The sequence below is a fragment of the Canis lupus genome, chromosome 12 (genome assembly GCF_048164855.1).
Source record: "Canis lupus baileyi chromosome 12, mCanLup2.hap1, whole genome shotgun sequence".
NCBI lineage: Eukaryota > Metazoa > Chordata > Mammalia > Carnivora > Canidae > Canis > Canis lupus.
In genome coordinates this window covers 5,378,012-5,393,976 of record NC_132849.1, presented here as the reverse complement: position 1 = coordinate 5,393,976, position 15,965 = coordinate 5,378,012, and the positions used below count along the sequence as shown (strand labels likewise).

General features: G+C 40.5%; 1 protein-coding gene across 7 annotated transcripts in view; it reads left to right on the top strand.

The window, feature by feature from the left end:
- Positions 1 to 15,965, top strand: part of RPRD2 (regulation of nuclear pre-mRNA domain containing 2) — a 90,956-nt gene that overhangs the window by 23,427 nt on the left and 51,564 nt on the right. For all 7 annotated transcript variants that reach the window (XM_072769339.1, XM_072769338.1, XM_072769336.1 and 4 more), the window contains exon 2: positions 10,139 to 10,268. In XM_072769339.1, coding sequence (XP_072625440.1) covers positions 10,139 to 10,268 — 130 coding nt within the window. The remainder of the gene's footprint in view (positions 1 to 10,138; positions 10,269 to 15,965) is intronic.

Sequence of the window (15,965 nt, the reverse complement as noted above, 5' to 3'; positions counted from 1 at the left end):
CTAAACCGCCGAGCCACCTGGGCTGCCCATGAATGGGGGTGATTTTAGAGGGAGGTCTTGGTAAGTATTTATCCAATCGAAAGTGTTGTATACCTGCTAAGTAGTTGATCGGCATTGAGATGCAAAGCCACTGTGCTCAAGATCTCTTGGTCTGGTGGGGAGACATTTGTTAATGAATATTTTCAACTCCAAGTGAACAATACCATATCTGTGCACAAGTTTTAAGCAGTATTAAGGAAGAACATGAAGTGTAGCAACATAGTGGAATTTTCATTTTATTTTTAATGTATTGTTTTGAATAAGTAAATAAATATATTCCCAAATCAAATTCCAAAAAGTATATAGTAAAAAATGAATTCCTCTACTTTAACTGCTCCTGCCTCTCTTGGTCCCTTGGTTTCTTTATGCTGAGGCATTATTATTAACAGTTTGTTATCTTCTCAGAGGTATTCTCTATGAATATAAAATATATGTTTGTATTTTTTGTGTACCTATAGTGGCATACTTCACCATTGTGCTTTTCACTTTATATCTTTTTTTTTTAAAGATTTTATTTATTTATTCATGATAGTCACGGGGGGGGGGGGGCAGAGACACAGGCAGAGGGAGAAGCAGGCTCCATGCAGGGAGCCCGACGTGGGATTCGATCCCGGGTCTCCAGGATCGCGCCCTGGGCCAAAGGCAGGCGCCAAACCGCTGCGCCACCCAGGGATCCCTTCACTTTATATCTTGAAGAAGATTCTAAACTTGTGTTTAATAGTTATGTGCTATTTAGTTGGATTTAGCCAATCTTCTTTTAATGGACTTGCAAGATATTTCTAGGCTTTTGTTGGAATTAGCGCTGCAGAGAGTATTTTTATACAGAAGTTTGTGCATGGGGGCAAGCATATCTGTGGGATGAATTCTCCAGTAATGTGGAGGATGGATTGAAGGGTGGTCAAACTAGAGGCAGACATCACTTATTAGGAAGTATTAATGATGAAATACTAAAGTAAGTCAGTGGCAAAAGGAGTGGGGAGGGAGAGAATGAATTACAAATCATGGATTCTATCAATTCTAAGCTGCACATTTTTTCCCCACATTTTAACATGTTTGAAATCAGTGTGTATTTTATAGTCAATAGTTTCATTGAGTTATTTGGAAGTACTTTGTAATTTTCTTCATGGTTTATAAAATGGTGCATGTTATAAACAGTGGTATCATAAATTCAGTAAAATACAGTGAAAAGGAGGAAGGATTGACAGGAGTTAGATGTAGAAAAAAGGGGGAAGTAAGAGTCAAGATCAGCAAACCGTTTTTGTTTTTCACATTCATTATTAAACCATTTTACAGTTTTCGTATGGTCTTCATATTTGATTAATGGTTCCATCAATTTGTTAATTTAATAAACCAATTCCACTCTTGGTGGATATTTAGATTCTAATTTTCTTTTGGCTCTTTATAGATCATTGATAACACCAAACAGTTTTCTGTTTAGAATTATGGAAAGTGTGACACCTGGGTGGCTCAGCAGTTAAGCGCCTGCCTTCAGCTTAGGGCCTGATCCTGGAGTCCTAGGATTGAGTCCCACATCGGGCTCCCTGCATGGAGCCTGCTTCTCCCTCTCTGCCTGTGTCTCTGCCTCTCTCTCTCTGCATTCTTTCATGAATAAATAGATAAAATCTTTATTTAAAAAAAATTACAGGGGATCCCTGGGTGGCTCAGCGGTTTGGCGCCTGCCTTTGGCCCAGGGCGCGATCCTGGAGTCCCGGGATCGAGTCCCGCTTCGGGCTCCCTGCATGGAGCCTGCTTCTCCCTCCTCCTGTGTCTCTGCCTCTCTCTCTCTCTCTCTCTCTCTCTCTACCATAAATGAATAAATAAATCTTTAAAAAAAATTACAGAGGGTTTGGGGCCCCTGGGTGGCTCAATGGTTGAGCCTCTTCCTTTGGCTCAGGTCGTGATCCTGGGGTCCTGGGAGGGAGTCCTGCATCAGGCTCCCCTCAGAGAGCCTGCTTCTCCCTATGTCTGTGTCTCTACCTCTCTGTGTCTATCATGAATAAATATATAAAATCCTTTTTTTTTTTAATTTGGGAAAAAAAAGGATTAGAGAAGATTTGATTTAGTAGATTTCTAGATAATTGTGTATAATGATATTTAACACACATCCTGAGTGGCAAATTGTTTAAAGAACTAAGTGGATACCTTATGAATATTAAGAGACTACTTTGAAATTTTTAGTTTAGATGTGGCTCTTTCAATGTACATTCAAGTCATTTTATTCAAGACTCAGGCTCTAAAATCAGTACTTAAGAGAAAAGGATTTGCTTTCAAATTTTTCATTAATTACAATATTCATGGGTTTTTTTTGTAAACACCTTGTATAAAAATATATATATATATATGATGAATACTGTAATGGGTTATGTATAATTCCATACAGTTAGTCATTCAGAAATTAAATCAGTTGAGTGGGGGCACCTGGGTGGCTCAGTGGTTGAGCCTCAGCCTTTGGCTCAGGGCGTGATCTCGGGGTCCCGGGATCAAGTCCCACATCAGGGTCCTCGCAGGGAGCCTGCTTCTCCCTCTGCCTATCTCTCTGCCTCTCTCTGTATGTCTCTCATGAATAAGTGAATAAAATCCTTATAATAGGATAAATATAATAAATAAGTATCCTTACAAATAAATACATATTTTTTTAACCACTGAGCCACCCAAGGCATCCCTCCTCACAAATAGATATATTTTTAAAGATTCTATTTATTTAATTTTTTTTTTAAAGATTTTATTTATTCATAGAGACAGAGAGAGAGAGGCAGAGACACAGGCAGAGGGAGAAGCAGGCATCATACAGAGAGCCTGATGTGGGACTCGATCCAGGGTCTCCAGGATCACGCCCTGGGCTGCAGGCAGCGCTAAACTGCTGCGCCACTGGTGCTGCCCTATTTAAATTTTTTTAAGATTTATTTATTTATTTGAGAAAGTGAGAGAGCACTGGCACGCAGGGTGGTAGGAGGGGCGGAGAGAGAGAATTGTTAAGCAGATTCCATGCTGACCTCAATCCCACTACCCTGTGGTAGTACCCAAGCCAAAGCCAAGAGTGGGTTGCTCAACCGACTGCAGCACCCATGTGTCCCAAAGATTTTATTTATTTTGTTTTGAGAGGGCGAGTGAGCAGAGGGAGGGACAGAGGGAGAGATTCGCAGGCAGCCCTGCAACAAGCATGGAGCCCAGTACAGGACTCGGTTCCACCATGCCGAGATCACAGCCTTAGCTGAACTGAAGAGTCAGACACTCCACCGTCTGAGCTACCCAGGGACCCCTGTTTTTCCTTTCAACATCCTCATTTTACAAAATAAGTCAGACTAAAGATAATGAAAATTAATACTTTTGGGCACCTGGGTGGCTCAGTCAGTTAACCATCTGCTTTCGGCTCAGGTCATGATCCTGAGATTCTGAGATCAGGTCCCTCATCGGGCTCCCTGCTCCGTGGAGAGCTTGCGTCTCCCTCTCCTTCTGCCCTTCCCACCACTTGTGCTCTTTCTCTCTGTCAAATAAATAAATAAAAATTTTTAAAAGAAAAAAGAAAATCCTTTTCAAGTATTACAGTTTGGGTCTTCTGACTCATGCTTGTACCTTTTCCATTATACCATAATGCTTATTCTCTGTAATGGAAAGACCATGCAGATTGGAAACACTTTTTTTTTTTTTTAAGATTTTATTTATTCATGAGAGACACACACACATATATATATATATATATACACACACACACACACGTACACACATATGTATATTGAGATTTCATTTATTTATTTATTTGAGAGAGTGAGCATAGGCACTAATACATCGATCAGGAGAGGGGCAGAGGGAGAGAATCTCAGGCAGACTCTGCTGAGTGCAGAGCCTGACAGGGTACTTGATCTCACGATGCTGAGATCAAGACCTGAGCCAAAACAAGAATCAGATGCCTAACTGATTAAGCCACCCAGGCGTCCCTCTCTTCCTGAATGAAGAAGGCCTCTTTCTATAGGAGGCCACGTGGTGGGCAAGGGTGTTTGTTGGTGGTGGCAAAGATCTCTGGTGTCTCTTCTTATAAAAACACTCTTACCTTCTTAAAGGCCCCATCGTCATGACCTCGTTTAACCTTAATTACCTCCTTATTGGCCCTATCTCCAAATATAGTCACATTGGGGTTTAGAGCTTCAACATAAATATTTTGGGGAGACACAGTTTAGTACATTGCAATGGTGGTTCTGTAATATCTGGAACAACTACCAAAAGCAGGAAATGAACATTGATACAGTATTACAGACTATAGTTGAATTTTTTTTTTTAAAGATTTTTATTTATTTGAGAGAGCATGAGCAAGGGAGAGGAGTAGAGGGGGAAGGACAGTCTCTCCACTAAGCAGGGAGCTGGTTGTGGGGCTCGGATCCAGGACCCTGGGATTATGACCTGAGCCAAAGGCAGACATTTAACCGACTGAGCCACCCAGGCACCGACTGTGGTTGAATTTTGCCAGTTATCCCACCTAGGGATCCCCATTATTCCACCTCTTAAATGGATATAACAGTATTAACCTCAGCATTGTTGTAAGGGTATCAGTTAATATTTGTATCATCTTTAAAACAGTATCTAGCACATAGAAAATGCTATGAGTATTATTGAATAAGTTTAAAAATCTTGTCTAGGGGATCCCTGGGTGGCTCAGCGGTTTAGTCCCTGCCTTTGGCCCAGGGCCTGATCCTGGAGTCACGGGATCAAGTCCCGCATCGGGCTCCCTGCATGGAGCCTGCTTCTCTCTCTGCCTGTGTCTCTGCCACCCCTCCCGCACCCTGTCTCTCTCATGAATAAATAAAATCTTTTTTTTTTTTTTTTTAAGATTTTATTTATTTGTTCTTAAGAAACACACACACACACAGAGGGAGGCAGAGACACAGGCAGAGGGAGAAGCAGGCTCCCGGCAGGGATCCTGACATGGGACTCGATCCAGGGTCTCCAGGATCACACCCTGGGCCAATGGCGGTGCTAAACTGCTGAGCCACCCGGGCTGCCCAAATAAATAAAATCCTAAAAAATTTTTTTTGTCTAAATTTTTCCCTTCTGTAAAACCAAAGATAGACATTGGATAATCGTTTTCAGCACCTTTACTCATGACTTGTTCTTGCTGGAGTACTCTTCCCCTTTGTTCCTGTCTACAAAAATTTAACATCTTCATCAGACATTTTATTATTATTATTATTATTATTATTATTATTATTATTATTATTTTGAACATTTTATTTATTTATTTGAGGAAGATGGAGAAGCAGGCTCCCTGCTCAGCAGGGAGCCCAGTCCAGGACTCAATCCCAGGATGCTGGGATTATTTTATTAATTTTTTAAAAAGATTTTATTTACCTATTCATTAGAGACAGAAAGGCAGAGACACGGGCAGAGGGAGAAACAGGCTCCATGCAGGGAGCCTGATGTGAGACTCGATCTCGGGACTCCAGGATCATGCCCTGAGCCAAAGGCAGACACTCAACCGCTGAGCCACCCAGGTGTCCCTTTTGTTTTGTTTTTAAAGATTTTATTTATTTATTCATGAGACACAGAGAGAGAGGCAGAGACATGGCAGAGGGAGAACAGGCTCCTCACAGGGGGCCGAATTTGGGACTCAGTCCCAGACCCTAGGATCACACCCTGAGCCAAAGGCAGACTCCCAACTGCTGAGCCACCCAGGTGTCCTAGGACCTGGGATCATGACCTGTGCCAAAGGCCAACTGCCTGATCCATCCAGGGCTCCTAACTAATATTATTTGAGCTCCTGTCTGATACTCAGTCATTGAGGACATAGCAGTAAACAAGACAGAATTCCAGCCTTTAAGGAGATTATACTCTAGTGGAAGATACAAACAAGTACACTATAGTGTGATAAGTATATGATATGTGTTTTTTCAGGATGCACTAAAGGCCTTGTCTTATGGAGTCAGGAAGCTTCATGGAAGATGTGATATATAAGCTGAGAATTGAAGGAAGAAAGAATTAGCCAGTTGAAGTAAGTGGCAAGATAAGGAAAGGAAGTGGGGCTTGATGTTAAGAACAAAGTATAGCTCACTAAACTGCAGCTGTTAAGGAAGAGTAGCTAAAGTTGAAGCTAAACACGTAGGCAAGAACTAGGTTGCAGAGGAAAAGCATTCATGATGGGTCTTCTTAAATCCCATTGCTTTTAGACATCGTCTCAGACAACCTCACCATTTTTTTCATTTCCTCCTGACTTTCTATAGTGATTTGACTATAGAGTATAGGGTATGCATTGGGAAGAAGTTGCATTAAAATAGTTGGGGGTAGTTTGTTTGGAGAAGAAGTAGTGATAAGATGGGAGCAAAATCTGACATGAATTTAATTTACAATTTTGGACTTTTTCCTATGAATGAGTAGAAAACACAATATATTCAGGATGGGATATCTTAGAAAAGGAAAATTCAGAGAGAAAGTGCACATGCAAGGTTTCTGCTAACTATACTTCATTAAAGATAGAACTTTGAAAGCGAAAAGATGAGACTAAAAGAGAAGGTAAGATGCAGATCATAAATGGAGACTAAGGTGTTTAGGCACTTCCCAGTAAGCATTTGGAAATCATTGATGGATTTGATATGAGAAACAAATTGGATAATATTTGTGTATTAGAAATGAATTTAGAAATTTAGAGAGTAACTGAGGGGATTAAGTCAAGAGGTAAGATCACGTTAGGAGGGTACTCCAGTAGTAGTCTAGGTCAAAGATGATGAACCAAGCAAAGAGCAATAGTAAGAAGAGAAGGAAAACGAGATAAATTTGACAGATATTATTGGAGACAAAATTGGCTGGACTTAGAGATGTATCAGATGTGAAGAGGGTCAGGTAGGGAGCAAGAAGAGTCAAAAAAGATTGCTAAAATTCTGACTAAATACAAGAGCAGGAATGATGGAAGAGGAGGACAGTTACTAATACTGAAAAATTAAGTTCAGGGTGCCTCTGAGACTTGGATGTGGATGTGTGCCTTGACTGATGAAAAGGAAATCCAGGCTTGGTATCTATAGATCTATAGACATGGGAGTCATTGATGTATACGTGTTAGGAGTTAAGTGGATGATTATGCTGATAGCATTTCATTTTCTGCTAAGCACTGGCCTGAATGCTTTATATACATTGTTTCATTTAATTCTTGTAACAACAAAGAAAAAAAGTGTCATATAGAAGAGTCAAGTAGTGTATAAAACCCCAAAGCTAATAAGGGACAGTCAGGAATGGAACAAACTAACTTAAAACCTGAAATCTTGGGCAGCCCAGGCGGCTAAGTGGTTTAGCGCCGCCTTCAGCCCAGGGCGTGATCCTGAGGACCCGGGATCAAGTCCCACGTCAGGATCCTTACGTGGAGCCTGCTTCTCCCTCTGCCTGTGTCTGCCTCTCTCTGTGTGTCTCTCATAAATAAATAAATAAAATCTCTCTTAAAAAAAAAAAAAAACACCTGAAATCTTAAACATGATGCCATGGGTGAATGGAGAAGAGTGCTTAGGAGAGAACGCTGGAGAGCTTCAACATTTAAAGGAGGATGGTCACATCTCCTATCTACACATGCCCACCCAGTAGAGAAGGAATCTGAGAGGTAGGAAAACTAGGAAAGTGGTTATGACAAACTGAAGGAGGAATTACCATAACAGATTATTCTGTGTGCCAGAAGCCACAAAGAAATAACATTTAAAAAAATTTCATCAGGAGTGCCTGGGTGGCTCCCTTGGTTGGGTATCTGACTTCAGCTCAGGTAATTATCATGGGGTCCTGGGATCGAGCCCCACATCAGACTCTTGCTCAGTGGGGACTCTGCTTCTCCCTCTCCCTCTGCCCCTGTTCATGCTCTCTATCTCAAATGAATAAACAAAATCTTAAAAAAAATTTTTTTTTTTAATTTCATCACATTTAATAAGTTGGAATTTATTGGTAATTCCTTGTTTGAGTGGAGTGGTGGCAACATAAATGAGATGGCATAATTTATATAAAGCTCTTGAGCATAGTAGATTGCGTATTTTAAGTACAGGGGGAAATAGTAGTTCCTACAGTTATGAAGTTAATCAGAGTTAAAGTGGAGACAGTGAGAACTCTTTCAGATACCTGAATCTGAAGGATCTTAACTAACTCAGGTAAGTTGATTTGGTTGGATATAAATAATGGATACATTTTTATTGAGAGAACAGAATTTCCATCTAATGATTTCTGCTTTCTCTGTGAAATAGCATGTAAGCTTATCTCTGCTGAGAGTGAGAAGGAATGTGGAATGTGGTGAAATAGGGGACTTGATAAGAGTGGTCAAAATTTGAGATCCCTCTTACTGCAGATGAGAGAGGATGCTGATTAAGAACATGTGGGGGACGCCTGGGTGGCTCAGTCAGTTAAGCATCTGCCTTCTGCCCAGGTCATAATCCCAGGGTCCTGTGATCGAGCCCTGTGTCAGGCTCTCTGCTCAGAGGGGAGTCTGCTTCTCCCTCTCCCACTGCAGCTCCCCCTGCTTGTGCTCTTTCTGTAAATAAATAAATAAATAAAATATTTTTTTAAAAAAGAACAGAACCTGCAGAAAAGAGGTATGTAGATGACTCATTGACTGGACTTCTAACTCTTGGTTTTGGCTCAGGTCATGATCTCTGAGTTCTAGGATCAAGCCCTGTGTTGGGCGTCACACTCCATAGGGAGTCTGCTGGGGACTCTCTCTCCTCCTTTTGCCCCTCCCCCTATGCTCTTCCTCTCTCTCTAAAATAAATAAATCTTACCCAAAAAGAGAGAGAGAATATGTAGAAGGAACAGTATAATGTAGCATTATATTGATGAGGGCCCAGCTAAAGGAACTAGACTTATATGGTTTCAATTCTCTTGATATGATTTTTCTTCAGCAGAACCCAGGAGCAGAAATAAAGATGCAGTAAAGGTATCCAGTTAAGTTGATCCAGATTTAGGATTTTGTCGAATGCGTGTGATAGAAAGGCTAAATAAGGGGAGAGGTGAAAAAAAAAACAAAACCCGAAGGTTTTTGGGCACCTGGGTGGCTCAGTGTTTTGAGTCTGACTCTTAATATCAGTTTAGATCATGATCTCAGGATTGTAAAATCAAGCCCCATGTTGAGCTCTGCACTAGGCATGGAGCCTGCTTAGGATTCTCCCTCCTTCTGTTTGCATGTATGTTCACCTGCTTGCTTTCTCTCTCTCAAAAAAAAAAAAAAAGTGGCTTTAATAATAATCAAAGACTGTGGAATTGATAGAGGAAAAAATTGAGTACTAAAAGTGACTGTAAAAAAAAATAAAATAAAAGTGACTGTAAAGTTAGAAAAAATATAGAACTGAGATTTTGATAACAGTGACAAATGTAAGGGGAAACAGAGGCTATGGTCAGAAAGGGAGATTTTAAAATGTACAGAGCAGTGGTTCTTGGAGGTCACCGAATTTAAGATCAAGATGCTGAGAGACTAAAAAATGTGATGGATCATCCAAATGGACATTAAAATTGTCCAGGATATAATGAAACTTGGGGTGGTTTTGCTTGAAAGCAAATTGACTGGGCCTCGTCATGGGCCTTTGAAAAACTTCACCTCCTTGTGCATATGGGATCAAATTACTTATTTCCCAGGACCTGGTGCTAAGAGTAGGGAGCAGATCCTCTCTTCCAGTTAGATGGCAGGATTTAGGTGTACCCCAGGAGTATCTGGTCTAGTTGATGAAAAGAGTCTATCTACAATTGCAATGTAGAGGAGGTTAAGCAGTTTGCCTAAGGTCATACATTCTTGGTGGTTGGAAAACCTCTGCTCTTTCCACTAACCCTGGTGTTTGCACGATGAGTTGAGCTGCTTCAACAGTTTTTCTTTACAAATGTTTGGGAAAACAGTTTTGTTTTATTATAGCTTCTCTAGAGTTAATAAGTTTTTTAGTGCCAAATATCTGTAAAGTGAGATGGAAATCTACTCAGGGAGCACCTTGAACAGAAAATTAACCGAACATTTTTTAGTTTCAATAAATTGATCCATTAGTTCATTTGCCTATTCTCCACCCACGTAATAGTGGTTACACAGTTAGAGAACATTTTATTTGGAATAAACTGAATTCAGTATAATTTGACTCATTTGGTTTTATTTATTTTGTTTTATCAACTCTAGCTGCCTATCCCCACCGTTTGAATCTCTTTTACCTCGCCAATGATGTCATACAGAACTGCAAAAGGAAAAATGCAATCATTTTTCGTGAATCATTTGCTGATGTCCTTCCTGAAGCAGCTGCTTTAGTGAAGTAAGTACATTCTTACTGCTTTGGGGGAAGCTAAGCTTAGAAAATTAGGAATTTTAGTTTTCCTTTTTTACCTGTCAGTAAGAACTGTTAACAGTTATACATGCTTGAAGATCCAAGGATATTTTGTCCAAATTGTTCATTTAATTTTCCCACTGAGGGGATCCCTGGGTGGCGCAGCGGTTTAGCGCCTGCCTTTGGCCCAGGGCGCGATCCTGGAGACCCGGGATCGAATCCCACGTCGGGCTCCCAGTGCATGGAGCCTGCTTCTCCCTCTGCCTGTGTCTCTGCCTCTCTCTCTCTCTCTCTCTCTCTCTCTGTGTGTGACTATCATAAATAAATAAAAAAAATTAAAAAAAATAATTTTCCCACTGATAGACACATTTTTTCTTTTAAAAATACTTCTCGGATCCCTGGGTGGCGCAGCGGTTTGGCGCCTGCCTTTGGCCCAGGGCACGATCCTGGAGACCCGGGATCGAGTCCCACGTCGGGCTCCCGGTGCATGGAGCCTGCTTCTCCCTCTGCCTCTCTCTTTCTCTCTCTCTCTCTGTGTGACTATCATTTAAAAAAAAAAATACTTCTCTCTCTTATAAGGTTTTATTTATTCTCTTTTTGAAAGCTTGCTATTTACTCTCTGTCTCTTCTCTCCTACCTTGACTATATATATCTCCTAGTTATACTCTTTTTTGTTGGTACTTTGTTCCAATTACTACTTCTGTTTTTCATATTTTTTTAATACATTTCCTTTCTTTTTTCAGTCCTCTTGAAATCTTGCCCCCTCTATGACATCTGTATAATTAATTAAAAAGAAATGGAAATTTTCATCCTGAACTTCGTATTTATTTATTTATTTATTTATTCATGAAGAGGCAGAGACATAGACAGAGGGAGAAGCAGACTCCTCACAGGGAGCCTAATGCGGGACTCTGTCCCCAGACTGGGATCATGCCCTGAGCCAAAGGCAGATGCTCAACCACTGAGCCACCCAGGCGTCCCGCAAACTTCATATTGATTTATTTCATCCTTGAGGTTTTCTCTATCATTTCTCAAAGTGCTAGATTACTTATATTTGATGTTATTTTTACTCTGTATTAATAGTGTCTTCCTTGTTTTTCATCCATATTTGCAAGTTATTTAGATGGTACGAGAGACATACACACAAAATTAGAGGATAGACAATTCTGTAAACAATCAAAATTGCTAAGTATTTCCTCAAATTATAACTCATTAACATATTATTTATTTATATAAATATGTGAACATTACACATTATCAATCCATTTGTTAGTATTAACCCATTCAAAACTGAATGACCGGGACACCTGGGTGGCTCAGTGGTTGAGTGTCTGCATTTAGCTCAGGGTGTGATCCCAGAGGCCCAGGATCAAGTCCCACATCGGGCTCCCTGCATGGAGCCTGCTTCTCCCTCTCCCTGTATCTCTGCCTCTCTCTCTCTGTGTCTTTCATGATAAATAAATAAAATAAATAAAATCCTGTTTTAAAACAAAACAAAACTGAATGATACTTTTTCCTTCCTTTGGATTGTTAACTTGTGTTTATTTTGGTACTACATGAATGTGCTAAAAGATTTACACGCATGTCCGAAGAAGATAAAATAAGGGTACCCAGCTGGCTTAGTCAGTAGAGCATGTGACTCTTGATCTCAGAGTTGTGAGTTCAAGCCCCACATTGGGTGTAGAGATTACTTAAAAATAAAATCTTAAAAAAAAAGTACACTTAGCATTTATTGAACACTTGTAATTGACCAGATGCTATATAGAGTGCTTTGTCTGCTTTAAGTCATTGAATCTTGAGAGCAACTTTTTTTTTTTTTTAAAGATTTATTTATTTATTTATGGTAGACAGAGAGAGAGAGGCAGAGACACAGGCAGAGGGAGAAGCAGGCTCCATGCCAGGAGCCCAATGTGGGACTCGATCCCGGGACTCCAGGATGGCGCCCTGGGCCAAAGGCAGGCACCAAACCTCTGAGCCACCCAGGGATCCCCATTGAAAACAACTTTTTAAAGTGGCTACTACTGTTGTCCCCATTTAAGGAGGAAGAAACTGCTTTAGAGAGATTCAGTAGCTTGCCTAAGTTCTCACAGCTGGCAGGGTTGGGGGGAGGGTAGGGAGGGAGCAGAATTCCCACCTAGGCCTGTCTAGGTCCCAAAACCCATGTTCTTTGCCACTTAACCACAATCTGTGTTGTTTCTTTATATATATAAACCCAGTATAATATTGAGTAAGAAAAGCAGTATGCGATGGTTTCCACTTAAAGTTTCTGCTATAAATACCACTATAGTCCTTTTATAACTTAACCTACTGTTTCCTAGACTTAGATTTTGTGACCTAGTTCATGGATTAATATAGGGTTGTCAGCTTTTACTTTACTAGGTAAAGATATTTTTTACTTTTTTTTTTTTTTCTTTTATTTATTATTTATGATAGTCACAGAGAGAGAGAGAGAGGCAGAGACATAGGCAGAGGGAGAAGCAGGCTCCAAGCACCGGGAGCCCGACGTGGGATTTGATCCCGGGTCTCCAGGATCGCGCCCTGGGCCAAAGGCAGGCGCCAAACCGCTGCGCCACCCAGGGATCCCTAAAGATATTTTTTAAAACAACTGCTTTGGGATCCCTGGGTGGCGCAGCGGTTTGGCGCCTGCCTTTGGCCCAGGGCGTGATCCTGGAGACCTGGGATCGATTCCCACGTCGGGCCCCGGTGCATGGAGCCTGCTTCTCCCTCTGCCTGTGTCTCTGCCTCATTCTCTCTCTCTCTCTGTGACTATCACAAATAAATTTAAAAAATAAATAAATAAATAAAACAACTGCTTTGTTTTACTATAACTGATTTCCAGAAAAAGGTTGAGAAGGACATATTCTCAGAATAAAGATCAGTCCTTTAAAAAAAAAAAAAAGATTGAATTTATTTATTTGAGAGGGAGGAGGGGTAGAGGGAGAACAACAAGCAGAGACTCTCTGCTGAGTATGGAGCCAGACACAGGGCTCCATCCTAGGACCCTGAGACAATGACCTGAACTGAAGGCAGATCCTCAGCCAACTGAGGTGTCCCCAGTGCTCAATGAGAGTACCTTCAGAAACCTGGAATAAACATAAGACTTGACAGTGAACTAGAAAAAGCATTCCGAGACAAGGATGCCTTCTGACATCGTTCATATTTGCTATTATGCTGGAGATCCCATTCTTTTCTTTTTTTTTTTTTTTAAATTTTTTTAAGACTTTATTTATTCATAGAGACACACAGAGAGAGAGAGAGAGGCAGAGGCAGAGACACAGGCAGAGGGAGAGGCGGGCTCCATGCAGGGAGTCTGACGTGGGACTCTATCCCAGGTCTCCAGGATCACGACCCAGGCTGCAGGCGGTGCTAAACTGCTGCGCCACTGGGGCTGCCCCCCATTCGTTTCTAAATAAATAAACAAAAACTACATTTAAAAAGAGAGGATTTTCATTATTTGCAGATAATATGATTACCTTCATCAGGGGTGAGCAACCTTTTTCTGTAAAGGGGCAAATAGCAAATATTTTAGGCTCTGTAGGCAATAGGATCTCTGTTGCCACTGCTTAATTCTGTTTTAGTATATGTGCTGCTGAAGTGAGCACACCACTGCTTAATTTTGCTATTCTAGCATGAAAGCAGCTATAGATAGCAGGTAGACAAATGGATGGGACTGTGTTTCAATAAAACTTTATTTATAAAAATAAGCAGCCAGCCTGTGGTTCATAGTTTGCTGACTCCCAGCCCACACAGAATCAACTAGTAAGAGAGGTAAGTTAAATAGTCAGATTCAAGTTTAAGTGCTAGCCATAACCAATTTAAAAATGTAATTAGGAGAAAAGATTCCTTTTGTAACAAAAGTACTGGACTCTCCCCACCCCGCCCCAGAATAAAAGAGAGTCCACTCAAGAGTGAAGGTAATAAGAGGTATGTTAAGGCTTTTATAAAGAAAGCTTTTAGATTTTACGAAAGGGAATTAAAGATTTGAATAAATGAAAAGATACATATGTAACCATTTTGAAGGAAGATTTGGTATTGTTAAAAAATAGATTCCCAGTATGTAATTTATAAATTCATCGTAATCCCAGTCAAAATCTCAATAGGGTTTAATATGGAAGGATAAAATAGATAATTGTTATAAAGAGTAGTAAGGCTAGATTTCCCCTATCAGTTAGTAATATATACTTTAAAACTAATAGAAGCAGAAGACTGTGTCAGTGAAACAATATAGTCTTGCTTATAAAGAAATTAGTTACACAGTATATGATGAGATTGTAAGATACGAGCTTTAGTATTCCATAAACATCCCATCCCAAACACTACTACCCTCTTTAAATTTCTATTCACAGACTCTAGATTCATTTGTCTTGTGAATTCTCTCCCTAATTTAAGGCTATTGTTTTAATCCCTTTAATTCAGGAGAAGCAAATGACCAAAAGTTTCAGGCAGGTCACATAGATGAATGAGGTGGGTTGAATGCGAAGAACCCACATAAATGGAGCAGCCGCTACTCAGGCCTAGCCCGTGGCCATAAAGAAATAGGAATTCAGTGTTAACACGTACTGCTAAACCTTCCAAGGACTTTTTCACTTTTTATTTTATTTTATTCTCTTTATTTATTTGAGAGAAAGAGCACAGGAGCAGAAGGAGGGGCCCAGGGAGAGGGAGAAGCAGACCTCCCAATAAGCAGGGAGCCCAACACAGGACTTGGATCTCAGGATCCTGAGATCATGACCTGAGCCAAAGGTAGACACTCAACCGACAGAACCATCCACGTGCCCCAGGAGTTTTTCACTTTTTAAGCTAGGTCAAAATCTGGAGTTTTATATGAAGTCTTTCAATTGTTGTTTGTTTGTTTTTTAAGATTTTATTTATTCATAAGAGACACAGAGAGAGAGGGAGAGGGAGGCAGAGGCACAAGCAGGCTCCCTGCAGGGAGCCTGATGTGGGACTCAATCCCAGGACTCCAGGATCACGCCCTGGGCCGAAGGCAGGTGCTAAACCACTGAGCCACCCAGGGATCCCCGTCTTTCAGTTTTTAAAACATGGGAATCTGAATTACCTTTTTAAAAAAGTTATTGCTAGCCAAACAAAACATATCTGTTGACTAGGGCAACAGGCAGCCTGTTAGAGACTTCTGCATTAAGGCATTCATTTTATTTCTTTAATCGCTTTAAGGATTCCTTGGTTTCACCTGACTGAAAGTTGGTATGGAATAGACTCCTGCCTTATGTTAAGAGAGATGACCAAAGAGGGAAATTAGTGCTTTCAGATGGGTTAAAAACTTTTTTTTTTTTTAGGAAACTTTTTCTTTCCAAATAATTATCTAATTATTCCAGCTCTTTTTAAATTAAATTTCAGTTTATTCTTCCCTCACTGGTCTGAAATTCCATAGAGTGAGAACCTGGAGATTTTGTTTTGGACATACTAGTCATTATTCTAGTGAAAATTATATGTGAGAGGGCCAGACATAAATGAAGGTAAACCAACCTGATGGTATTTGCTTTGCCATTTGTGTCCTAGAGCTCCCAGTTAAGGACAAAAATACCATTCATCTGAACATGTACATCATGGAACAGAGCAGTAGAAAATTCATTTTGAAGCACAGGGAGTGTTTATGAATGTCAGAGTTGAGTTGGAAAACTATAGCCTATTCTGCCGCCAGCAGTGATGTGCATGTGTGTGTGT